General features: G+C 47.7%; 1 protein-coding gene across 1 annotated transcript in view; it reads left to right on the forward strand.

Moving 5' to 3' along the window:
- Window positions 1-8,855, forward strand: part of Lrrc2 (leucine rich repeat containing 2) — a gene marked incomplete in the record, with an annotated part of 36,254 nt that extends 27,399 nt beyond the window's left edge. Inside the window, 4 exon segments of the mRNA XM_013513588.1 lie at window positions 878-1,023; window positions 2,659-2,814; window positions 6,756-6,892; window positions 8,658-8,855. Coding sequence (XP_013369042.1) covers window positions 878-1,023; window positions 2,659-2,814; window positions 6,756-6,892; window positions 8,658-8,707 — 489 coding nt within the window.
- Between the last annotated feature and the right edge of the window lie 16,567 nt (window positions 8,856-25,422).

Below are 25,422 nucleotides of genomic sequence, written 5' to 3' on the forward strand. Positions count from 1 at the left end.
TTTCCTCTGCGTTTCATTCCCCTGTCAGTTCAGCCGGCTCCACATTTCATAACAACGTTGAAAATGTATTTTGAGAAGCAGCCTAGATTTTATTTATGAACTCTCCAAATAAGTCAGTAGAGTGTTGCTTCTTCTGTGTTTTATGGTAACTACTGAACTGAGACAGCCAGACCTAGAGGAGAGATGCTTTTCTTACTTTCACACCCTAGAGCTGCATTGAAATAAAAATAGATTTCCCCTTGTATTTCACTTAACATGTTAAAAACAAGAATCACGGATACAAAACCTAACAGATTTCTGAGCATTTGCCATGTCACTTTACCAACCCAAATGTGGGTTCCCTTAGGATTTGTCAGGCCTGGCATGGTGGCAAATGCCTGTAATCCCAGTACTCGGGAGGCTGAGGCAGGAGGATCACTTCGAGTTCAAGGCCAGCCTGGGATATATAGTGAGAGACCCTGTCTCAAAAATAAAAATCAAACAAAGAAAAAGGTTTGTCAGCCTGGCTGATAATGTTACAGTCTTCAAGGCATTCCACCCTTTAGGGTTTGCACTTTCTGTCTTCTGTGACTTCGCACATGCTGTTCCCCTGACCCCTAGGTTTCCTCCTGTACCTTTCTTGGACCAGGAGCCTCAGGACCCAACTACAGTACTCCCTTTTACTTCCCTCTCTATGACACCTTTTCTTTTCTTTTTTCTGTTTTGAGATAGGATCTTGCTTTGTAGTTGTTTGGTCTTCAACTCACAGCAGTCCTCCTGCCTCAGCCTCCGAGTGCTGGGACTACAGGCGGGAAAATGCATCCATCTACAAGATGTTAGTCCAACTCAGTTCCCACTCTCCTGAGGGTAACCAGAATATTTTATTATTTCTTTCCAGTTAAGTAACTTGAAGCAAGTTACATTTGTAGATATCTCAGCGAACAAGTTCTCCAGCGTCCCGATCTGTGTCCTGAGGATGTCCAGTCTGCAGTGGCTGGATATCAGCTGCAACAACCTGAGCGACCTGCCGCAAGACATAGACAGGTAGCCCCTGGTGTGGAGGCGAGGTGTGTGCAGGAGTGCCTGGTGCCCAACTGTGTTCACGGTCTGTGCACGTGTAACACGCGAAGAGTTTTTACATCAGCTAATTTTCCAGAGTTTACATTTTCTGTGAAATGACAGAATACGGTGGTTTTCAATCTGCATCACTGTATTCATGTGTATATGCTGTTGGACACATCCTCATTGTCTTGGGGAATTTTAATTTGCTTTAGTCTTTCATAAAATGGCATAGTCAACTTCCATTATGTCAAGTCAACTTCCATTATGCTACAGAGAGAGAACAGCTCAACACTCAAACCAGGTGTGGTGGCACGCACCTGTCATCCCAGTGCTCGGAGGCTGAGGCAGGAGGATCACTGCAAGTTCAAGGCCAGCCTGGGCTACAGAGGGAGACCCTGTCTCAAAAACAAAGAAACAAACAAACAATACTCTGTCTTTAGATTATCAGTCAGGACATTTTTGTTAGTTTCATTTTTAATTAGACATAATCTTTCAAACAGAATCGACAGCCTTAGTTAGGTTTTCAGATGATCCCCTTGTGGTGAATGCATGTTTAAAAAATAACAGCTACATGGAAACATGTAGGATTGATTCGTTCACCAATATTATTAGGCTCTTGTTTCGTGGCCCCAGGGAGCCGGCTGGGTTTAAAGCAGTGAACGAGACACAGTTTGTGGCCTGAAATCTCCGCCTTTATTCATAAAGAAGCACAAGTAAGCTCTGAGGACACAGTGGCCAGCAGTGGGTGACTTCCGGCCCAGGTGACAGTCCCTTGACTCTTGTCCAAAGGTTGTACCCCGGTGCTGATTGGGCTCAGGAGACTAAGCAGGAATTGTTTCAGTTGGAATTGTTTAATTTGAAACCCAAGAAGAACTTTGTGAAATACCTGTCAAGATTCTGCTCATGACTGCCAGGAGAGTCTGGACAGGGGGTCACCAAGTTAGAATGAAATGGAGATCGGAACAGAGCTCCCTGGGGACACGTTTCCTTCATTTCCTCCTCACCTCGCAGCTTTATTCCTGTGTTCTTGTTAGCAGTAAGACGGGAGCAGAGGAGCTGTGCTTGGGGGCTGTAGGGAGAACAGAAGTGGCCTGAACGTCTTCATTCTAATGCTGACCCGGGTAGGATGGGCCTCCGGTGCCTGGAGAGCCCTGGGAGCGCAGGACACACTGGGAGGTGGGATTTCATATGCTACACAGCCCACGCATCCCGCTGCTACGTTTGTGTCTTTAACTGGCGATAAGCCTGTGCCAACTTAAAAGGAAGTGATGTCACTTGGCATGATTTTCTTTATTATTTAAAATGTGAAGCAATTTTTTTTTTTTTCCTGAATTTTTGGGACAAGGTCTCACTGTGCAGTTCTTCTTTTTCCCCACTATGCAGTTCAGGCTGGCCTTGAACTCACTGTGTAGCCCAAGCTAACCTTGAACTCTAGGCAATCCTCCTGCCTCAGCCTCCCGAGTGCTGGGGTCGCAGGTGTGTGCCTCCACACCTGGCTACAAATTTGTTCCTGCCCAGGCTGCATAGATGCCCTGAAGTGAGCAGGGTTTCCCCATTGCAAGGTCTTTGCTATTCAGGACACCTAGTGCTCTCTCAGACCCTTCTTCTTCTCCCTAGGCTGGAAGAGCTCCAGAGTTTCCTCTTGTATAAAAATGAGCTGACCTACCTTCCGTACGCCCTGCTCAACCTCAAGAAGCTCAGTTTGCTGGTGGTCAGCGGGGATCATTTGGTGGAGTATCCAAGTGCCCTCTGCGATGGGTCTTTGAGTTTAAAGTGAGTAGGTGCCCCATGTGGCCTGGTAGAGCTGTCCCCAGAAAGCAGGGCGAAGGGCCCTGGGTGCTGGCCACTGTCCCGAGTCGGATGATTCTTGTACTCTGAGAACCGGTGCCCTGGCCACCGCTCGGGGACTCTGAAGTTATTGACAAAGGGTGCGAGAAGGCAGTGCTGAGATGCAGCTCTGGACCCAGACACAGGGGGCTCTCACTAGAGGAGGGTCTGAGCTGCTAGCACTGGAGCAAAACTCTAGGAAAGAGATGACGGAGAACCCCAGAGCCCCAAACATTGGCTGTCAGCTGCCTTGGGGTGCAGCTGCTTGCTACTTGTGGCTTGAGGTGCAGGGACAAAAGCTGGGCTCCCTGATCCACGGTGTGCACACACAGAGAGATCGAGCACTGTTGAGGAAGCCTCCCCACTTGCCTTTTCCTTTTGGTGTCCTTGAGTCAACTGGTCAACCACCCAAAGCAAAAACAAACGAAAAAGCCCATCCACGTAAATGGGATACAAATAGACTGTAACCTGGGCGGAGAAATAAAATAGTCTTCCTTCCCTAAAGTGGGGCTGAAAAGCTTCAACTCCATCTTCCCCTAAAATGACCCTAAGGCAGTGGACAGCCAACATCTGTGGCTCTGGAGTTCCCTATCATCTCTACCCCAGGGCTTTGGTCCAACCCTAGCAGCTCAGAGCTTCCTGGACGAGAGGCTGCTCTAGTGAGAGCCCCCATGTCTGTGTCCAAGGCTGCCTCTGCTGGGACCCCGGTCACCGGTCGAAACCATTTCAGGGATGTTTCCCTGGGGTCCCCATTGCTCTTGCTGGTGAATTCACACTATCAGCACAGTGAGACTTCCTTCTCCCTGTCCTTGCAATAAGGTCTATGGCAAACAAGGAGACTGAATGCTAGGAAGAGAGGCCAGGCTTGCTTGGTGTAAGCAAAGGTTCAGTGGGGTGTAAGGCATTTCCTCCAGCCCTTGCCTCAGTGGTTGGCTGTGGCAGGGATGGCATTTTGGGGAGAGGAGGTGCTTGGCAAAGGCCAGCAGAACTCAGATCTAGTGCCCCTCCTGCATTTGGGCCCCTGGGGATAATCTTAATGGCTTTGCATTCAAGAATATTTTGGGGCAAAACTGTCCCCTAACTTCAGTGATTTCAAATGATGTCATCCTAGGACTTGGCAGTCTAAGAGGACTGGATTAAAGTCTTCTGAAATAATGAGAGCTCAATAAAAAGCCTATGTAGAAATATGCATAAAAATTAATAGGTTGTGGATTTTGGGAGAAATAATCTAGAGAAAAATAATGGAAGAAATGATATCATTAATAGTAATAACCAGACAAAATATCTAGGAAAAAAAGGATTCTCTTCAGTGAAATGGACTGTCTTGCCAAAGGAGATCAAAGAAGCCTTGAATATCTGGAAGAGCTGTAGTGTGTTAGTTAGCTTTCTGTCACCGTGACAGGAGAAAAGAAAAAAACTTGAAGGAGGAACGTTTCTGCTGGCTCACAAGTGCAGAGGTTCTAGTTCACGCCCATGCTTCTCGGCCTGTGGCGAACAGAAATGTCACGGCAGGGTGTGGTAGAGGAAAGCTCCTTAGTTCAGGGTGGCTGGGAAGGAGAGGGAGAAAGAGGAGATGGAGATTGGGGTGGGGGAAAGAGGGAGAAGAAGAGGAAGGAGGAGGAAGAAGAGGAAGAGGAAAGCAGACGGGGCAAAACATATCCTTCAAGGCCACTCCCGGTGACCTACTTCCGCTAACTAGGCCCACCCTCCCAAAATTTCCCATACCTTATGATAATGCTACCAGCTGGGACCACTCCTTTGGGAGATGTTCCAGATCCTAACTATGACACTTATTCTGTCTTTCCAGGTGGAAAGACCATAAAGATGTGATTATACGCAAGTGTAATATAATTGCAACCAGGACTCCAGTGGAATTTCTTCCTTGGAACTTGCAAAACCGATTTGAAAGTATTTCTAAAGCCAATTGTGGTGGTGCACACCTGTAATCTCAGCGTTCCGGGAGGCTGAGGCAGGAGGATGTCAAGTTTGAGACTAGCCTAGGCAACTTAGTGACTTACCAAGACCCTGTTTCAAAATAAAAAGAAAATTAATAAAAAAAAAAAAAGGGATGGGGACATAGCTCAGTGTAAAAACCCCAAGTTCAATCCCATAATGCCAGAACAAAACAATAAAACAAAACAAAACAATGCACTTCTGTAAAGAAGAAAGTGAAAGACAGGATAAATTTGAAAAGTGAGTTATGTGGCAGAACTTGCCTTATGAGGAATTGCACTGCGTTTCAAAGGGGTGGTCATCACAACGTCTTGATAATGGCCATGGTTCACAGATAAATTATTAGAAAAACAGGTTTTCCTCAAGTGGGAGACAGTGGAGACAGACGAACAGGCGACTGAAGGGCCACGTGTGTCGGGGGAAGGACCTGGGGAGGGGCTTCGGGGACAGAAACACACAGCCAAGGACAGAGGGAAATGGCAGACTTTCACGTTGATTTTATATCAGCTTTTCATGTTGGGTGACCCAGCCCTGCTCTTCTCCTTTGATATATGATACAGTGCGATCTAAACAAGCAGTGAATGTGTAAATTAAAAAGTGAGTATTACAGTAGAAGTCACACTGCCACGAGTCCCCCTCACAACCCTCCTCCTCGCCTCCAACACACTCATCACATCAGTCTGGCCTCTTCCTGCAGCACTTCTCGAAATCCTCTTTCCTGAGTGTCTTTGTGATCACAAATATGGTGACTGCTGCTGCCGGGTGCCATCCAATGGAAAGGCAGGGTCCTAAAAGCATGATGCTGTGTTCTCATCCACTTTATTCACTGGATCTCGCATGGTACAAGTCCTAGCTCTTCCTCAAAGTCAAAATGACCACGAAAGGTCAATGTTTTGAATCAATTCAGGATGTGGAGGCAGCCAGGACAGTGCAACTAAAGATACTCATGAAAGAGGACTCCGGAGCTGCTGCAGAAAGTGGCGAGAAGGATGGGATGAGCATATTGGAAGTAAAAGGGAGTATTCTGAGGGGGGGTTAATGGCAATGTGTCTTTTACTGTAATACATTTTTAAAAATTTAAACATTGACCATATTTTTATCCTATGTCATTTATATATTCTTTATATAGCTCTATCTATCTATCTATCTATCTACTATATTTCACTGCTTATAAACAAATGAGAGCATGGTAACACTATGAGATAGTTGGGTCTATAATTGCAACCAAAGACTGTAAGAGATTTCCAATTTTGTTTTTTTTTTTGTACCTTGCACTTGCCAGGCAGGCATTTGTACCACTGAGCTATATCCCTGGCCCGAGATTTCCAATTTTGAATTAAAATAATTATACCACCTTACACATTAAAACATCTTTATGAATCGTGAAGACAGAAGATCAAATGTGATTTCAATTTCTCTTTTAGCTCCTTTTTTGTAGTAGTAGCTCTTTTTTTTTTTGACAGGGTCTCACTATGTAGTTTAGCTTGGTCTTGAATTTACTAAGGCATCCAGGCTGACCTCATACCCATGGCAAGCCTCCTGCCTCAGCCTCCTGAGTGCTGGGATTGTAGGCATGCGCCCCCATGCCTGGCAGTAGGATTTCATCGTTTAAGAACTTCATTTCTGGGGCTGTTCTCTGAGTCCTTTGATGTCAGTGACTGTCGGACAGCGTTTGGCACCTTACAGAGTTCAGAGTTTGACAGAGAGCAAGTGTGGGTGTCCACTTCCTAGCTCCCTGTCACCAGATAGCTCCTGTGTCCCCGGGAGAGTTCTGGGCAACCTGACTCCCTGTTCTACCTGGGCTCCTGTTCCACTGCACGGTTAGGCTTGATAAGAGAGAACTTGGGGTCCAGAACCCCAGGGGTGGCCTCATGGAGCAGGGTCTGCAGGTGCTCTGTGTGATGGCGATATGACCTCTGTGCTTTCTTGAGTAGGTTTGTCAGCCTCGTGGACAATCCTATTGCTAAGCCTGGACCTGAGGACGACGATGAAATTGAGGAAAGCGAGCAGGACCGCCAGCATTTCGATAAGGAGTTCATGAAGGCCTACATCGAAGACCTTAAAGAGAGAGGTAGGTTGCTCATATTTGAAATTCTTTAAAATGGATATGCATGGCTGGGGAGATAGCTCAGTGGCACAAGCGCCTGCCTGGCAAGTGTAAGGTCCTGAGTTTGATTCCTGGTACCACAAAAAAAAAAAAAAAAAAAAAAAAAATGGATATGCCGAATTCTACTCACTCCTGCAATATGTTTATTGTGATAAGTCAAATGGATGGAAACATCACTGATTAGAGGCAGGTTACTCTGAAATCATTCACCTCCCCAAACAAGGATACATTTCCCTAAAATGAGAAATTTTCCTAGTGCACCTGACACAGAGGTGGAGAAATATACTTTTTTTTTTTTTTTTTTTTTCTGTTTTGTTTTTTGTTTCGAGACAGGATCTCACTGTGTGACTCAATCTGGCCTTAAACTCAAAGCACAACTCAAAGCGATCCTCCTGCCTCAGCCTCCTGAGTGCTGGGGTCACAGGGCTGTGTGTGCCACCATGCCCAGACAAAATTTGTTTTATGGTGGTGTCCTTTTCTCTTTTTCATCATCAGAGCCATGTCTGAATCAGTCAGAGTCCTGTCTATCAGTACAAAGTAGATGTAGTTGGTCCCGCGGACCTGCATCACATCACTGTGGTTCCTCAGGTGGTGTTGCGGTGTGTCGCTGGTGGCCATACTTGGAGAACCGCTGGCTGGGGCCATCCCTGGACAAAGCATGGTGTCGATTTAGGAAGATCTTGCGTGATGTAGGAATGGCCGGACTTGTCTTAGCAACCACACTGCCAAAGAAAACAGCAGCAATGAGGAAATAAAAACCACACTCCCTCCCTCTGCTGCCTCAGGGCCCATGACTTTAAGCAGCTATTTCTGCGGTCGACTGTTATTGCTATTAGATCCTAAAACCTGGAAGTAGCTGTGTGAGCTGGCTGGAAGAATCCAAAGGGATGATCAGTGCTTGTTTTGTGTTCGTTTGTTTGTTTATTTGTTTTTTTTTTTTCCTGTACTGGGAATCGAACTCCAGACGTTGCACTTGCCAGGCAGGTGCTGTGCGGCTGAGCTAAATCCCCAGCCCCGATCAGTGCTTGTTATGGTTGATACATTGTGTCAACTTGAGGATTCTAGAAGCTTAACTAAGTAACTGAGCAATTCTACATCCTGGGGTGCAAAGAACATGTCCTTACTGCTCTAGGATGTTGTTCTTTGTGTCAACTTGAGAAGTTTAAAAGTTCAGCTAAGTGATTCATCAGGGGGCCAGGCTCCATCCTTTGTGAACATCCTGAGCCTGTGGAAGAGGAAGGCACAGAGATGGGAGATGGTGTGGGTGTGGGCAGATAGCCCATACACAGGATAAGGAGGAAAAGAGGCTTGCTCCCCTCGCCCCTTGAGCTCTTGCTGCTTTTGCTGTCTTCTGCTGCCTTGGACTGCTGCCCATGCCATGTCACCCTGCCTTGCAGCCAGCTGATTATGGATTAAAACTTCCACAAACTGTGAGCTGAATCAACTTTTCCTTCCTGAATTTTGCGTGTCAGATATTTTGTCCCAGCAATGAGAAAAAGTAACCAAGACAATGCTCTTCCATCTTGGACCTAAACACTTCTAGACCTGGCTGCCAGGGTGTGATAAACACAGCGTTCAACACCTAGACGTCATCTCGCTATTTAAAATACGAGTGGCGGCGCTGGTGTGTTGGCATTGGCTGTGGCGTAGAGTTACATTCCACAGTGAAAGGGTCAGTGCCTAGTGAAGCATAGATATGTATATTTACTGTGTGTTGTTGTCCTTGCAGAATCTGTGCCCAGCTATACCACCAAGGTATCTTTTAGCCTTCAGCTTTGAAACCACCCACCAGAAGACTGCAAGACCTCACTGTCCTGTGGAGCTCCAAGTCCCTGTGTGTAGGTTGTGTCATTCAAGAGTCGTGACATGCTTCACGTCAAAGCCTCGGATCCACTGTTGCTGTGGTTATTAAAAAAATAACTTTCAAGCCGAGTGCGGTGGTCCAGTCCTGTGCTCCCAGCACTCCGGAGGCTGAGGCAGGCAGATTGCCATGAGTTTGAGGCCAGCCTGGGCTACATAGTGAATTCAGGGCCAGCCTGAACTGCAGAGTAAGACTTTGTCTCAAAAAAACCAAAGGAAAAACATTTCAAATTTGTCAAGTCCTCTGTGGGCTTGAAACTTGATAAATTATACATTCATATTTACATGCTCATTTATGTATTCTTGTTTGTGAGGAATGCATTTAACATTTTAATATTTTACAGAATGCATTCAGAAGTGCATTTAAAAATTACAACTTAATGACCAAATTCTGAGACCCAGTTCGTGTTTTCAGGAATCAAGGGCTAAAGGGCTGTGGAAAGAGGTTTGGACTGTTCCCCTGAGGGCTTTGTTGTTAGGAAAATGCCTTAATGCATTCTTTCTTACTGAGAATAATGCTCCTGGGGTTTGTACAGACTGCTGTCTCCAGGCATTTTAAATTGCCCTTCGGCAGTTCTAGTCTGGCTCTCCCGACAGACTTCAGGTGCAATCTGGGCCTGCACGGGCTGAGATGCTCCAATGGCCTCGTGGCCCCAGAGGTCTGGCTGGTCCCAGGGAGTGTGGAGTGCCCGTGTGTTTGCCCCGGTGCCCACCTTGGGGACCTGGGGCGTCCTTCAGGATGAGGAGCAGAGGCTGTGTCCTCAGGGCTGGGTCATCCATGGTGGCCATATACAGCAGGGGACATGGGCAGGTCTCCTGGACGAGTCCCCAGCAGGAGCTCCTAGGGGGTCCCGCAGCGCAGCTGTGCCCTCGGCCTCCATGGTTGGTAACTCTTACAGATGGACTAAACGCCAAAGACAGCCCTCCTGGGGCTTGGATTTTTCCAGCACGGTGTACCAAGTCTTACTTGCTTCCGCTGTCCTGGGCTAAAACAAACAGGAATGGCCTATTGTCTGGAGAAGTGTATGTCACTAGCTTTGGTGATTAAGAAGGAAAATCTGGGTGTTGTTACCCATACGGCCTGGCCTGGGGCTCCTGAGCCCTGCAGCAGAGACTGCCGCCACCCAGCAGCTAACTCCAAAATGGAATTTAACTCAAACAGCTGCCGTGGCAGACAGCCAGGTGTAGCCAAGGTGAGGTTTGGAAAGTTTATCTGGGGTGGAAATAAAGGGTAATTTTTATTTTCTCCTACTAGAAGAACTAAGCTGTTCCCTGAGGCACACACTTAGGAAGGGTTCTGTGGTATTCTGTCCATGTGAATCTTTCGGATTCCTCCAGATGTTTTATCATTCACAACTGCAAAGTAAGCAGAGCACGGTGAGCCCACATGGCAGCGCCATGATAGAGGACTGCCTGGGTTGGAGCAAACGCTGAGGAGCAGGTTAAAGATAAAAGAGAGGAAAACGAGAACCCTCGTTTGTCAAGCCTTAGACAACTGTGTTTTTCTTCTTAACGTTTAAAGAAGTAAAATTCAAATTTAGTCGTTGTACTATAGGGAGGGTTTTGGAATTTTGTGTCCTGTCAAAATACGTTAAATATGGCCAAATGGAAACAATGTGCAAAAAGGGAGTGGTGGGGGCTTTTGTGCAATTGCACTGCCCATAATTTATGCACATCTTATTTCAATAAAACCAGTCTTTTGTGTAAAAGCCTTGCCTCAGTGTCACATACAAACACAGCATCAGTATATCACTATTTCATGTTGTGCAATAGTCCCAAACACGCATAGTATTTGAATATATTTATAGCGATGCTATTTAATTATTCATACAAATGTGAAAATGCATGCATTTCCATAATATGCGTATCAGTGGAAATGGCGTGCAGATGAGAAAATGTTCCTTGATGCATACGGACTGCCACGTAAGTCGGAAAGGCTGGTCACACAGTGGAAGAGACGTAGGAACGTTAATGAGCAAAACAAGATATTCTTAGAGGACATGTGTTCTGGTTTCAAAAGTTTATTAATATATCCTTTTTTGAGATCTCTCTCCTATCACCTACCCATGGGCTCATGGCCGAGGCCCCTCTGGTAAAAGCCAGTAACAAGAGAAAAATTTACACATTTCTGTAACACCAGTTTTATGCGACTTGGGACCCTCTGGAAATGAAGACCCAAAGAAATAGGTAAATGTATGCTTGTTTTGGAGATAGGGTCTTGCTATGAAGTTCCATATATACTCACTATGCAGCCCAGGCTGGCTTTGACTCACAGTGATCCTCCTGCCTCAGCCTCCGAGGGCTGGGATTGCAGGTGTGCCCTGGTGTGTGTTCATTTTTTAGTACTAAGTTTAATGAAGAGAGAGTGGTGGAGAAATACGATTGGAGAATAGAATATGCATGGATGAATGGTAATAAGGCTGGGGCAGTTCTCCAAAGTCATTCCGGATTCTTCTTGGTGCCTCTGGGAAGATAAGGACTTTCCTTGTCTTTGGGGACAGACAGGGTACTTTCGGAGTGAGGGTCTCAGGAACTACTAGAGAGAGGAGGTCAGAGAATTCTTGTCTATCGAATTTGGGAGACCTGCCTGCCTCTGCCGTTTTCTCAAATGCTACAGTGCTGCATTTCCGGTACTATGTCCTCAACCCCTCAGGAGGTAGGGGAGAAAGTCACCGAGGCGAAGTCCTTGAGTAGTGCATTTTAATTAAGAACAGATGCACGCCGGGTTTCCCAGACACAGCTTCCAGTTCAGTTTCCCCGGAGCCCACTGGGAAGCTTTGGCGGCTCTGCTCCGGCCCTCGCTGCAAGTCCTCGCCATTCAGTTTGTTCATACAGTGAGTAGAACCCCCACTCACCCCATCCAGGCTGGAATTGCAGATGGGTCCAACTGGCTTTTTTTTTTTTTTTTTTCGTCTTTTTGAGACAGGGTCTCACTGTGCAGTTCAGGCTGGCCTTGAGCTCACTTTGTAGCCCAGGCTGGACTTGAACTTGCAACGATCCTCCTGCCTCAGCCTCCTAAGTCCTGGGATTACAGGTGTGCGCCACCATGCCCGGCCCCAACTGGCTTTTTGTCTGCAGAAAAGACAAGGGTCGCTTCGGTCCTGATGAGTGGGTGTGGGAGGAGCCGACTCTTTCCCACGCCTTTGCTTTTCCCTGGAAAAGACACAGGGGCCTCAGCTCCCGCTCGCTTGAGCTCTGTTCTGCGGGGCAGGCCCTGCTCGCACGACCCACTTAGAGCGAGAGCTCCTGTGGCACTCAGCCTTCTTCTACCCTGAAGGTCCGGGAAAAGGATTCACCCTCCCTGAAGACAAGCTTCCCCTGTCAAGTGTGATTAGCAGCAATGCAGGACATTCGGGAGGATGGAAACGAGTCACAAACAGAAGGAAGAGGTGGCCTCGTGGACCCTCACAAGGACGGGTCCCTGCTGGCACTTCGGCCAGGGTCCATGTGGCAGGACAAACGTGGCACCGAGTGACCACCAGGGTGCTTGCCAAACACGAGTTCAGGCAGTAAGTGTCACACTCTTATAAGTTATGTTGAGACTGAATCTTGCTATGCTGCCCAGGCTGGCCTTGAGTTTGCAATCTCCCTGCCTCAGCCTCCCGAGCAGCTGTGATTACAGGTGTGCGCCAGCACGGCCGGCAAAGACTGTCCACTTTTCAGGACCCCTGTGGTTATACTGGGTCCACCTGGATAACCCAGGATGATCTCCCATCTCCAGTCCTTAACCTGAATAATACCCCCCCCCCCCCCGTCCTCGTGCCATCGACGGTAACACCGTCATGGGGTCTGAAGACTGGGACTTACTTTTAATCTCAGGAGGCCACATCTAAACTTGAAACATGAGATGGTGTCTCACTGTAATTTTAACAGGTGACTCAAACATCTCCCTTGTGAGGACCAGCAATATCTTCAGAATGAAAAATTTCTCAAGGCACTGACTGCAGTACAGTCTAAGTCTCAGGCGAGGCAAGTTGGACTTAGCATCACTCAGAATATTTATGGAAGAAATTGGTCGTCACTGGGAACCGCACCCAAGAATGGCGTGGGGTGGAAGAACTTGCGTTGATTATGAAATTCACCTGGGGTGGGGCACAAGTGGATATAGACAGGAGTCAGCGCTGACAGAACTGTCACTCCGCGGGAAGGAGGGATGCCCAAGGGTGAGCACCAGCCTTTACCGACAAGCTGCTAAGCCACAGCCTAATCCCAGGGAGCTGGCTGCCTGCAGGCCAGGGTGAGGCCGTAAATCTGTCCCAAACAAGCCCAGGTTCCTGCTTCTATGACGTTTATTTTTAGGTCTGAATTTTGAAGGGCACCGACCCTCTTTGACCCCCTCCCTGCACAAGATTATCTGGGCAGAAACTGCTGCATTTATCTGTGCGACTCTTGACTAAAAACCTAATAACCACTGATGACAGTTTTCTTATTTCAAGCCTTTCCCGAAACTGGAAGAATAAGGACAGATTTAAGGAAGAGATGACTGGGCCTAGCATGGTGGTACAAACCTGTAACCACAGCACTCTGGGAGGCTGAGGCTGAGGCAGGAGGATCACACGATTTTTATGAGATAGGACCTTACTATGTAGCCCAGGCTGGCCTCAAACTCTCCATGATCCTCCTGCCTCAGCCTCCCAAGTGCTGGGATTACAGGTGTGCGCCACCACGCCCGGCTAGGATCACAAATCTGAGTCCCATGGGCTGCAAGTGTCTGACTCAGGAGAGCCCTCGTGCCCTCTACCTAGTGTACATTTCTCTCCACCGCTGCCCTGGACTCAGATTGTGACGAGCATGCTTATTTTTCTCTATTTTGGAATCTTACCTCCAGCTTAGCACCCTTGGGAGGTGGTACAAACCTCAAGGAGCGGGACCACGAGCGCTAGGGCCGTTGGGGACGCGTGCTTGGGGTGGGGGACTGTGGGACCCGGCCTTTTCCTTCTTCTTTTCACTTCCTCGCAGTGCAGGGAGTGGCTTGGCTCTGCTGCCTGCTACCGAGACATGCGCGCTGACACAGCCCAACAGCAAGAGGGTCAACCTGTCATGGACGGAGACTTCCTGCCACAACGGTGAGCCAAACGCAGCTCTTCTCTTCACACGTTGGTCATCCTAGGGCTGTGTTACAGTGACGAGAAGCTACCGTGCAGACCAAGGAGGGTAGGCCATGGAGGCGTCCAAAGATTTATTCCTTTCAGTTTAACTCACCTTCCTGCCAGTGTCACCATCTTCCCGCAAACGCGCGCCCTGGGGACGAAGAGTCCTTTGAGACTCGCATGAGTCAGGCGGGAGCACCGGTGGTGGAGGCGAGCGCGAATCCCCTGGCCCTTGACAACAGTCCTCCATGCAGGGACAGGCGGACTATTTTTGGAGGGCGAGGTGCTTGGAGCTCAGCACGGCCCTCAGTATTTTCTAAAGATGTTATTTCAGCCCTGGAGTGGGATGCATTCGCTCCTTTAAAGCACTCGACGAGGAGCGTGGAGCTGGGGCCTGGGGAAGGCCCGCCTCGTGGAGGGCTGGGCAGACTTCCGGCTCTCGGCCTCTCTCCGGGGCTCCCGGCTAAGACATCCGGGTGGCGCGCGCTTGCGGTGCGGTCAGATAGCTCCTGTCAGAAAGGGTCGCCAGTCAAACGCATTCCAGGCCCTTCCCACCTCTAACAAAAAGTTGAACAAAACGACCCAAAAAATGGTGCCCAAAGTTTATCTGGAAGTGGGTGAGGAGGAAGAAACTGGCCCTGCAGCGTGAACTCGGGCCAAACGAGAGGAACAGAGAAGGAAAAACACAAAAAAACAACAGCAACACAGCCTGTTCTGGGACACACACAACGGCCCACCTTGATGCAGCAGGACAGTGGACGGGGTGGGGGTGGGGGACGGGGTTCCGTGAGGAAGTCCGGCTCTTTATGCCCTCCACATCTCGTGGGAATCCCGAGAAGTCCCACATCCGGGGCCTGCAAGGCAGAGCTGCTCAGATGCCGGGATCCCGCCATGCCTCTCTTCCCAGCCGGACTAAGCCACACACTGTCTCCTATCTCAGTGATACCAACCAAGCTGCGTAAACCGCTGGCTCAAGATGAAGCGCGTTTTCACCCTAAGCCTTCATTTGCCACTTGAGTGGGATTTAGTATTTATAACTTTACCAAGAGTAATTATTATTTTTTTAAAGGTAGGGCTTAGTTTTGATGCAAAGATAATTGTCTACCCAGCTCTCCCTTGAAATCCCGCTGACATCTAAAGCAAGCAGGTTACAGAGGTGTTTCTTTCCCCACTTTCCAAAGCTACACTAAAATATTTTCTTGTTACTCCAAATGTATAATTCTAACAAATTTTCTTTAAAAAACTACCCATTTGAAAATGTGGTATATAGCTGCCAGGCATGGTGGCACACGTCTGTAATCCCAGCACTCGGGAGGCTGAGGCAGGAGAATCCTTGCAAGTTCAAGACCAGCCTGGGCAACACAGTGAGCTCAATGCCAGCCTGAACTGCATAGCGAGACCCTGTCCCAAAAAGACAAAAAAAAAAAAAAAAAATATGGTATATATACACAATGGAATATAACTCATCCACAAAGAAGGATAAATTTGAGTCATTTGTAGGAAAATGGATGGCTTTGAGACTATAATGTTAAGTGAAGTAATTCATATAAAGGAGGTTAAATTGTTGCATGGCTTCTCTTATGTGAGAACCTAAACTATAAATAATTTAAAGAGCAAGATAAAGAAGAGATGATAGGGAATAGGAAGGTAGACTTTTTGAAGATGAGGAAGGAGAACTGGGGAAGGGGGTGGAGAGGGGTGCAGGGAGAAGAGGACCAATATGTATATGTATCTTGTATTCAAAATTAGTATATATATTAATTTCTCAAAATGAACGAATTAAGTATCACAAACACTAAAAAGCAAAAAATAAAAACATCCACTATGGAGCAGTGTAGCTCAATGGCAGAGTCTGATCATTTCTCCTTTAAAACACCCATTCCAGGTTCTGGTGCATGTATGACCCACAGGGACATTATCACTAGCATCTCTTCCCTAAGCTTTTCCTGCCTTTCTTGTTGCAGCAGGATTTGTCATCAAAGCCACTTCTGCCCATGTGACAGCATTCTCTAAGCCTTAGCAGTTGTCCGGCTTTCTTGAGGTTAGAGTTCGTGACTGTAGTCTCCAGTGAGCTCACAGATACTTGACCTTCCATTTCCCTCACTGTCCTAATTACCTATGCTTCCTAGTTTGCTTTCCTTATTTTTCTGTCATTCCTTCTGTCCCTTTCTGACCTGCATATGGGGTCTCACGAAGTTGCTGAATTGTGTCGGCTGGGTTTGAACTTGTAGTCTTCCTGCCTCAGCCTCCTAGAGTCCTGGGATTGCAGGCGTGCACCACCATGGCTGGCTTTGTTTTTCTGTTCTGAAAGTTGGTCCACACTGGGGCTCAAGGGCCAGGATAGCAAGCTTGGCCCTTTTCCTCAGCCCTTTTGTCTTCTTGGGAAAATCATGGCACCTTGGGTGAAACTTATCTGTGAAAAACTGAGCTGGGGAGGATGATGTCTAAGGTTGGTCCCTGCTGCACTATTTCCTGGTTGCTCTGCATTAAGAATCTCTCGTTATATTAACAGCCCAGGGTGATTGTCCAGATTCGCTAGTCTCTTGGCTTCTCTGCTTATAGGATGCTGAGACAGGAGTTCTTCTCTTCCTCCCACTGTGTGTCTGTATCTGTCCCTGAAGGTGCTGTGAGCCCAAGAGAGTGGTGGACAGACCCAAGATGGCACAGCATGCAGTGCATTTGGGACTTAGTGATCGAAGCCTGGTCCAGGCGGGGCAGCAGGAGCAGCCTGTGATTCCCATTAGATGGAGTGTTCTGCAGGGACCTGTTGCTTCCCCCCAATAAATGTACAAATGTGATTTGTGATATTGCCTGAAAAGTATGAGCCTACATTGTATTGTCTCCTTAGTGTAAGAACCTGAAAGAGTAAATAAAACCCCCAAGGTACAATAGATATTGTGAAAGGGAAAGAAATTGCTCAAAGGAAAGGAACACCTGGGATGAGGAAAATGAGAAAAGAAAGAAGGAAGGGGACAACAAAATATATGTATATGTAAGGATAGCTGGGATAATTGTACTGCTGATGTCTATTGGTTTATTAAAAGGAACAGTTAATGCTTAAATACTTTTTGACCAATTCTGCATGCTTCTATCTGGTAATCTGAACAACTAATTTGAAGACAGCAATGTGCAATATAACAACCATTGTTGAATCCCTACCACCTTGTTTAGTGAAGCTCTATATCGTTTCTAATTTTTTAAAATTATTTTTTATGCTCTTTAATGGTTTGATCAATCTTGCATTCTTACATCTGGTAATCTGAGCAACTTCGTTGAAGATAACAATATATAATGTAACAACCATGGTTAATTTCCTATCATCTTGTTTTGAAATTTTGTATTTTTTTTATTGTTTTTGTGTTGTTTTGCTTTTGTCTTTGTTGCTGTTATTTTTTTCTCTTTAAAATTAAAGAGAATTTAGTTAATCTCTTTAATTTTAAAGAGAAAAAAATAAAAAAGTGTGAACTTGCATGGACAGCTTTTCTAGAAATGTGAATCAAAACCGCAGTGAGCTACCACTTCCCACCACCAATAGTGAAACTATTTGTGCATGTAATAAACAAAAATCCAGAAGATTATAAAGTGTTGTAAGGAGTAGAGAGACGAGAACCCTTCTGCAGTGCTAGTCAGGCTGTGAAACAGGGTAATCACTATGAAGAGTGCAAGGCGGTGCCTCAAAAATTTAGAAAAAGAGCTATCATAGGGCCCAGCCCACATCTCTGGGCATATATCCAAAAGAAGTGGGCCGGCATGGTGGCGCATCCCTGAAATCCCAGCACTCAGGGAAGCTACAGGTTTGAGCCCAGCCTGGACAATTTAGCGAAATAAAACATTTTTTAAAAGGTCTGAGGATGTAGTTCTGTGTCAACGTCCTCGGTTCAATCCCCAGTAGGGAAAAACAAAAACTAAAACGAGAACAAAAACCAAAACCAAAAGTGAAAGCAGGTTCTCAAGGAGAGTTTGACATTCTCGTGTTTACAACGGCTCTTCACCCTAGCCGAGAAGTACAAGTCTCTCACAGGTTCACTGACAGATGAGCGGATGCACGAAGTGCGGCGCATACAATAGAGTATGTTAGCCTCGGAAGGAAGGAAATTCTGACTCATGATACAGTATGGATGAGCTGTTTTTCCTTTCGGGGGAGATTGAACCCAGGGCTTCAAGCCTGCCTGGGAAGTGCTTTACCCCGTGTGGCGCTCCCAGCGCTCGCAGATGCCCCTGCAGGACATTACCCTAAGTGAAGGAAGCACTCATAAAAAGATGAATACCCTGTGGTCCTAGTCTTCTGAGGTGTCTATCGTGGTCAGATCTGCAGGAAGAGACAGCAGAACGGCGGCGTCTAGGGCTGGAGGGGAGAAGGGCAGAAGTTCTTGAACAGCGTCCAGCTTTGGCTCTGCAAGATTAAAAAGTCCTGGAGAGGGGCTGGGGATTTAGCTCAGCAGCACAGTGCTTGCCTAGCAAGCGCAACGTTGTGAGTTCGATTCCCGGTACCAGAGAAAAACCAAAAACAAACAAACAAACAAACAAACAAAAAGTCCTGGAGATCTGTTTCAGGGCAAGTTGAATGTACTTTGTGACTCAACGGTACACCTAGAAATGGTCACCTCGGTCATGCTCTGTTATGTGTCTTTTTTTTTTTTTATTTTTTTATTTTTAACACAATTAAAAAACTTGCACCTTCTTTTGTGGACAAAAACTTCCAGCCTGGCTTCCAATCCTGTTCTGTGGGAAGCCCAGCTCCCAGGGTCCCTGAGCTGTTTCTCTCCAGTAGGGAGCCGAACAATAATACTTGCCCAAGAACCAGCTTCTTGTTATATCTCCACCGTTGCCAATCTGGCCTTAAAAATATTCTCAGCATAGAACGGCAGACAAGATAGCCATTAAATAACACTGTCATCGAGGAGGCCTCAGGACTTAGGGAATTGGAGTCCTGCAGAAGCCAGATAGAGTCCCTGGGACAGACAGGGGGCCTGGCAGGCTCAGAGTTCAGTAATTTAATCTGACAAATTAGAATAACACTCATCACAGGGGATACTGTTAATCTTCTCAAATTCCCACTTCTCTCCTGGACATTTCTAGTTGTCGGCTGTTTCTTATTTGTTCGAGTACAGTTCGCAGGACCGAAGGTCATCGGTCCAGCTGGCTGTCCACCCCCTGGGTTTTGAGGAGCTTCTCATCTGAACCTCCACTTGTGCCAGTATTTCCAACACCCCCACTGAAAAGCACTTGGGAAAGGCCAGTCCGAAGTGTAGGTTGTGACCCAGGAAGGGGTCAGGAGACAGTCCATTTGCTTCAAGGATGGGGAGACTAAGATGTATGAGTTTCCTGTTGCTGGGGAGAAATAACCACAAATCCAGCTACTTAGAACACAATTTATTCCCTTGTGAACCTGTAGGCCAGAAGTCTGATGTGGTTCTCCCTGGGCTCAAATAAATGCATCAGCAGCCCTGCGCTCCTTCCTGAAGGCTCTGGGGAGAAGCTACTGCTTTCTAGGGGTCACCCCTGTACTTTGGGGGGCCCAGCTTCCTCCCTTCATCTTAAAAGCCAGCAAAACCACATCTCACAGACCGTTCCCCGACAGCCAGAGCCCTCCGATGTGAGTCAGAAAAGATCTTTCGCGGTACTAGGAATGGAGCCCAGGGCCTCACACATGCTACGTAAATGCTCTACCACTGAGACCTTTTAAAGAATTTATTTTGAGACTGATCTTGCTAAATTGTCCAGGCCGGGCTTGAATTTGCAATCTTCCTTCCTCAGCTTCCTGTGTAACTGGGATTACACCAGCCAGTGGTGCATTAGGAGGTGTGCACCACCATGGCCTGCTAAGATTCTCCACTTTTAAGGACTCTTGTGGTTATAGGGGGCCCAGCTGGATAATCCAGGATGATCTCCCATCTCAAGGTCCTTAACTTGATCACACCCGCCATGTCCTTGTGCCATAGTAGCACAATTGCAGGTTCTGGAGATTGGGACATGGACGTCTTTGGGAACCATAATAGAGGAATTCACTCACTGTTATGATTTAGGTCTAGAATGTCTCCTCCAAAGCCTCCTGTATTCAGAGGTGGAGCTTTTAGAAGGTAATTGGATAACGGAGGCACCAGGCTCATAGTTAAATATGCTGCTAGGAGACAGAGCATGGCCGGAAGAGGTGGTCACTGGGGGGCGTGGCCTACAAAGGCTCCTCCTCTACCCTGCTCCTCCCTTCATTCTTGGCTTCCTGGCTTTGCTGATGTGAGCAGCTTTTCTCAGATACCCCCTTCCACGGTGCTCTTCCTGCCTTGGAACCAGCCGACCACAGCCTGGAACCTGAATCAAAGTAAACCTCTCCTCCTCTAAGTTGTGGTATTTTGTCTCAGTGGTAAGAAAGTGACTAAAGATACCCATGTTTCTTTTAGTGCTTATCCGATTCTACGATTTACATTTAAATCTCTGACCCATTTGCAATTTACCCCAGTATATGGAGTGAGGAATAGTTCTAGTTTAATCTTTCACCATGCGATCATTCAGTGATCGCAAAAACACTAATTAAAAAGGCAACTGTCCCTCACAGATTTGAGACGACATGCATATTGCATGCTGCATTTGTATATGTCTATTTTTATCATTTGCATTTTGTTCTAGGCAGTCTTGAGTGCTCTTTTTTTTTTTTTCAGTACAGGGAATCAAACCTAGGGGTGCCCTAACCTAGGACTGAGATAACATCTCCAGTCATATTTATTTATTTAGAGTCAAGGTCTCACGAAGTTACTCAGGAGGGACTTGAATTTGTGATTCTCCTGCCTCAGCTTCCTGAGTAGCTGGGATTATAAGCGTACGTGACTGCATGTGGCCTTGAATGCCCATTTTTGGTTGTAAAATATTAAATGAGATAGAAGTTAATGAGTACTTTCAAAGCCAACATTGCGTTTAATGAAGAAAAAGTGGAGACATCTCTCCTAAATACTAATATGATAAATTAGAGAAGAGAGAGTAGAGATATCAAAGTTGGGAAAGAGGAGGTGAAATGAACATATTTTGCTGGTGATGTGATTTCTTATTTGGGAAACTCAAGAGAATCAGCTATTACTACAAAAAATAATAGAAGAAGAAGGATAGTGGGTTTTAAAATAATATACAGAGATCAAAGGGCTTCACACAGTAGCTAGAAGATGTAACGGGAGAGAAAAACAGCCCAAGAGCCTCATGCACTCATAGGCCAGGCTCTTGGAAGGTGATTGGGTTTTGGGAGCTTATTACTGACTGGCCTAGATGAGGCCAGGTTGGAGGAGGTGAATCATTGGGGGCGTGGCCTGGAATATTATCTCTGGCTTCCTGGCCCCTCCCTTCCCTGTCTGCTTCATGAGCAGTTCTCCTCCACCAGGCTCCTCTGCCATGCCGACCTGCCTTGGAGCCAGCTATGTACTGGACATTTCTAATGCTGTTCATGCTAATTAGTAATCACCCCCTTGTAGAAATACTTGAGACTTACTGCAGCTGTCCGTGTGAAGATTCACATGAGGAACTAACAAAAGCTAACTGACTACCTCTGGGACATGTGCCAGTGTCCACAGGTTGTGGGTGAAGTGTCACCAGGCAGTCAGATACAAGCAAGAGGCCCAGGGTGTTCTGGGAACACACAAATACCAAGTGTCCTTTTGTCCACAACTCCCAGATCTCTGCTGCTAGATTCACTGTGGAACCGATATTTAACTTACACTACTTTAAATTTAGATTTCAAAATGGATTCTCTATTCCACTCTTATAGACCAACTTTATGTGTTAGAACAACTTGGGCAAGTGAAATCCAATTTTCTAATTGCAAAGTGTTGAAATCTAAACACAGAGGAGGTATTTTTAATAAAAATATAATGTCTGAAAATTTGTGGCTAAGTGTAAAATGCACACTTGATTTCAACGACTTAGTATAAAAAGAATATCTTTAAAATACCTCATTAGTTGGATGTGGTGACACATGCCTGTAATCCCAGCACTCGGGAGGTTGAGATAGGAGGATTGCTGGGATTTCAAGGATGTCCTGGGCTACATAGTGAGTTCAAGGCCTGTCTGAACTGCAATAAATGAACACATAAATGAAGAAGTAAAATGTCATTAAGAATTTTGGACTTGATTGCATACTAAGATGATGACTTTTTGATACTTAGGGGTTAATAAAATGGGATATAAAAATTCGTACCACCTGATTTTCTTTTTATATTTTAAAACGTGGCTGCTGGAAAACTTAAAATTACACACGCGGCAGACCCTCTCCTCCTCGAAGCAGCGTGGCCCTTGTTACTCGGCTCCACCTTGACCTTAGATGTTGCTATGGAGGGAAGTGGCCTTGAAAGCACGCGTAGCAGCATGGAAATGCTACTGAGATGTTAGTGACAACCCCCAAAGTCTTCCTCACTTGGCACAGCTGGGGTTGGACCAACCCTACCACCCAAAGTAGGCATTAAGAGCCGGGCAGGAGCAAGAACAATGTTAGGAAGCATTGGGGGTCACCCAGTGTGGCCAGGCCCGGGGAGCACGCCCTGGGGAGGGGACACCCATCGGATAAGGTTTCATATGCGGATTATTTCCGAATTGCAGCCCAGGCCCTACAGCAAAGCAGAAAGGGATCTTTTTTTTTTTGGATGGAGGAGACATAAGTTTGAATTTGAGGGTGCATGGCGAGAAGGAGATTTCAGAGAAGAACCCTAAGATGCACAGTGGTTTATCCCTCAGACAATGGGCAGATCCCACCATGGTGTGCGTCCCCAGGGCACTGTTGCAGGGGAAGGAGGGCGGAGGCTGGGATTCTGGTAGCTGCAAAGTGCTAGGAAGTCGGAAGCTGCAGTCAAACTCGGTGGGGTGGGTGGGAGCTCTGGTGAACGCCTCTGACTTTGGGGGACATCACAGAAAACTGCTGCCCAGGACTAGCAGCGCCCAGGAGCGTGAGTGACACGGCCTGCAGGCAGGGCAGGAGTGAAGAAGGTGGGGCCTGACAAGGTCGCACCAGGCCCTGCAGGGTCCTTCCAGACGCTGGAGCTGCCCAGCCCGGCCTTCAGGGGCTCCCAGCTCCCACTGCCTGTCGCCAACCGCTGCCAGGGAGCCACCCCGCCCTGCGCTGGCTCTCCACGGCCAGCTGTCCCGAGCCTGCCCCCGTGTTCAAAGGACAGTGGTGGGGACATCTACAAGGCAAGGCCGTCACATGGGCATTTTCGTAACTTGTTTACCAAGTCTCATGCACTCACTGTTCCATGTGAGCTAAACACACGTTTTCAATTTAGGGAGCAGCGTGTCTTTCGTCACGGAGCGAGCTGGGATCACACACAAATGCACACGCAGAGAGGAAGCTCGGCTGTCCACAGCCACACAAGCTCAGGGAGCCCAGGCCTCGCAGGCCGCGTCCTCATCCCTCATCCACGCCGTCCCTTTTGCTCCTTCCCCACCACCAGCCTCCTCCCTGGGCCCAGGAGGAAGAGCGGAGGGGAAGCCAGCCTGTCCCCTGGCCACTTGGGCACCATCGGGGAGGCAGGTGGCAGGGGAACTGGCGGGCATGGAGGAGGTGCTGCACAGGCGGAGGCCAGTGCTAGGGGAAAGACCTTCACCCGCTCGGAGGGAAGACCCCAGGCTTCACAGTAGGAGCAGAATTTCCGAGCGTGTGCCTGCACACGTGTGTGCATGCAAGCATGTGTTGTACTAAAGATCAAACCCAGGGGGAGTCTACCACTCAGCAATATGCGAGGCCCTTGCACTTTTTGGACAGTCTCACCAAGTGGCCCAAGTGAGATTTGAACTTGCAATCCTCCTGTCTCAGCCTCCATCATCATACCCAGCCAGCTGCAAACAGAATGTTTTTAAAAAGCTGCTTTGGTTTCCTAATTCAGATGAGCATCTGCCCACAGACTCCCATGCTCGTTCTTTGGTCATTTTCCCCTCAGCATTTTTGATTGCATAATTCAGCCAACAAAAGACACTGAGCAAGCACTCCAGATTGATGCGTATTTGTTATTCATGCATATTCATGCAAATCATTTAAATACATTAGCCTACGTTGTAAACATGCTACAAGAAATACTACATTTTAAAGAAAAACTGAGGGGGGAGCGCCAGTCTTCCGGCTGGCTAGCTTCCTGCCTGATGGCTCCCTGAGGGTGGGCCCCTAGCGCCCGGGGAGCCTCGGGCGGGGAGCGCCGGTCTTTGGACCGACAACTCACTCCTGGCCTCGGGGTTTCCCGGTAGGAGGGCTTCTGGCGCACAGGGAGCTGCGGGTGGGGAGCGCCAGCCTTCTGGCTAGCTAGCTTCCTGCCTGCTGGCTCCCGGAGGGTGGGCCCCCAGCGCATGGGGAGCCATGCGGCAGCGAGCGCTATTGCGTGCTGGCCCTTAGGACGGCCACCGCCGCTCAATTGGGATCTATCATGACACAGAGAAACAGTGACACAATTGGACCACCATGCACCGACTGCAGTTGCCCACCCACGGACGTGTGTGAATCATTGAAACTTTGAACAACCCCTGGGAATACATGCCATACAACGGGCCACTCTTGCTCCTGCAATTGGGAACCAGAAAGGTCCAGAGTCAGCGGAGGAACAGGTGCTGAACAAGGACTCAGAGAACATGAGAATGCACACCAAGCCCACGGAGTCAGAGGTCCTGTGGACTGGGGTCACCAGAGCCGCTCGGAAGCTGTAAACCAGGAGGACCTTGCACAATACTTGCAGAGACTCATTGGAAGCCATTCTTTCCCTGACAGTACAGGCTGTGGTGGAGCTCCGGAGAAGTCTGCAGCAGGATTCCTGCTGACTGTGCTGACAGTTGGGGAGAGGACACTAACTGGTTGTGGGGTCCCAAAGCAATGGGAAGCTGGAGAGAAAAAGCTACAAAGAATGGCTTTCACCCCAGATAGCTCACTTGAGATATTAGTAAGAATTGCCTCCTCAGTACTCTATAGCCATGATGAGGCCCATGATGAGGAGGAGGCCAAGGAGAGAAAACAAAGAGACTGAGAAAAAGCAGCTGCTTTTGCTGCACCACTAAGAGAAACAGATCCCAGGTCTGATTCCCGGGGCTCCAAGAAGAACTCGACAACTGCATTCATCTGCTACCACTGTTAAAAGCCAGGCCACCTCAAGAGGAACTGCCCTAAGAGGCCCCATGGGCCATGCCCTGGATGCAAAGGAGACCACTGGAGATCGGTCTGCCCTCTGAGGTGGAGGCCCCAGAGCTCAGACCCATGCTACCAGTTAGTCCAACAGGAATGAGAGGGCTTGGGGCATGGTCTGCCTTCTCCCTCTGGCCAGACCGTCATCTCCATCGAGGAGCCCTGGGTAATCATGACTATGGAGGAACAAGAAAACAGCCTGTTGCTAGACACAGGTGCAAGTCTCTCGGTCCTTCTTTTCAATCCTGGCCTTCCTTCCAGCCATCATACCTCAGTGAAAGGAGTCACTGGTGAGGAGGTAATATGCTATTTTTGACAACCCTTAGGCTGTAACTACTTAATAGGTCCCTCTTGCATATCTCTGTCTTCCTGAGAAACCACTCTGAAGATGCCACCACGTATTACAGCAGCCA

This window comes from Chinchilla lanigera, unplaced genomic scaffold, assembly GCF_000276665.1.
Source record: "Chinchilla lanigera isolate Chin_1 unplaced genomic scaffold, ChiLan1.0 scaffold00019, whole genome shotgun sequence".
NCBI lineage: Eukaryota > Metazoa > Chordata > Mammalia > Rodentia > Chinchillidae > Chinchilla > Chinchilla lanigera.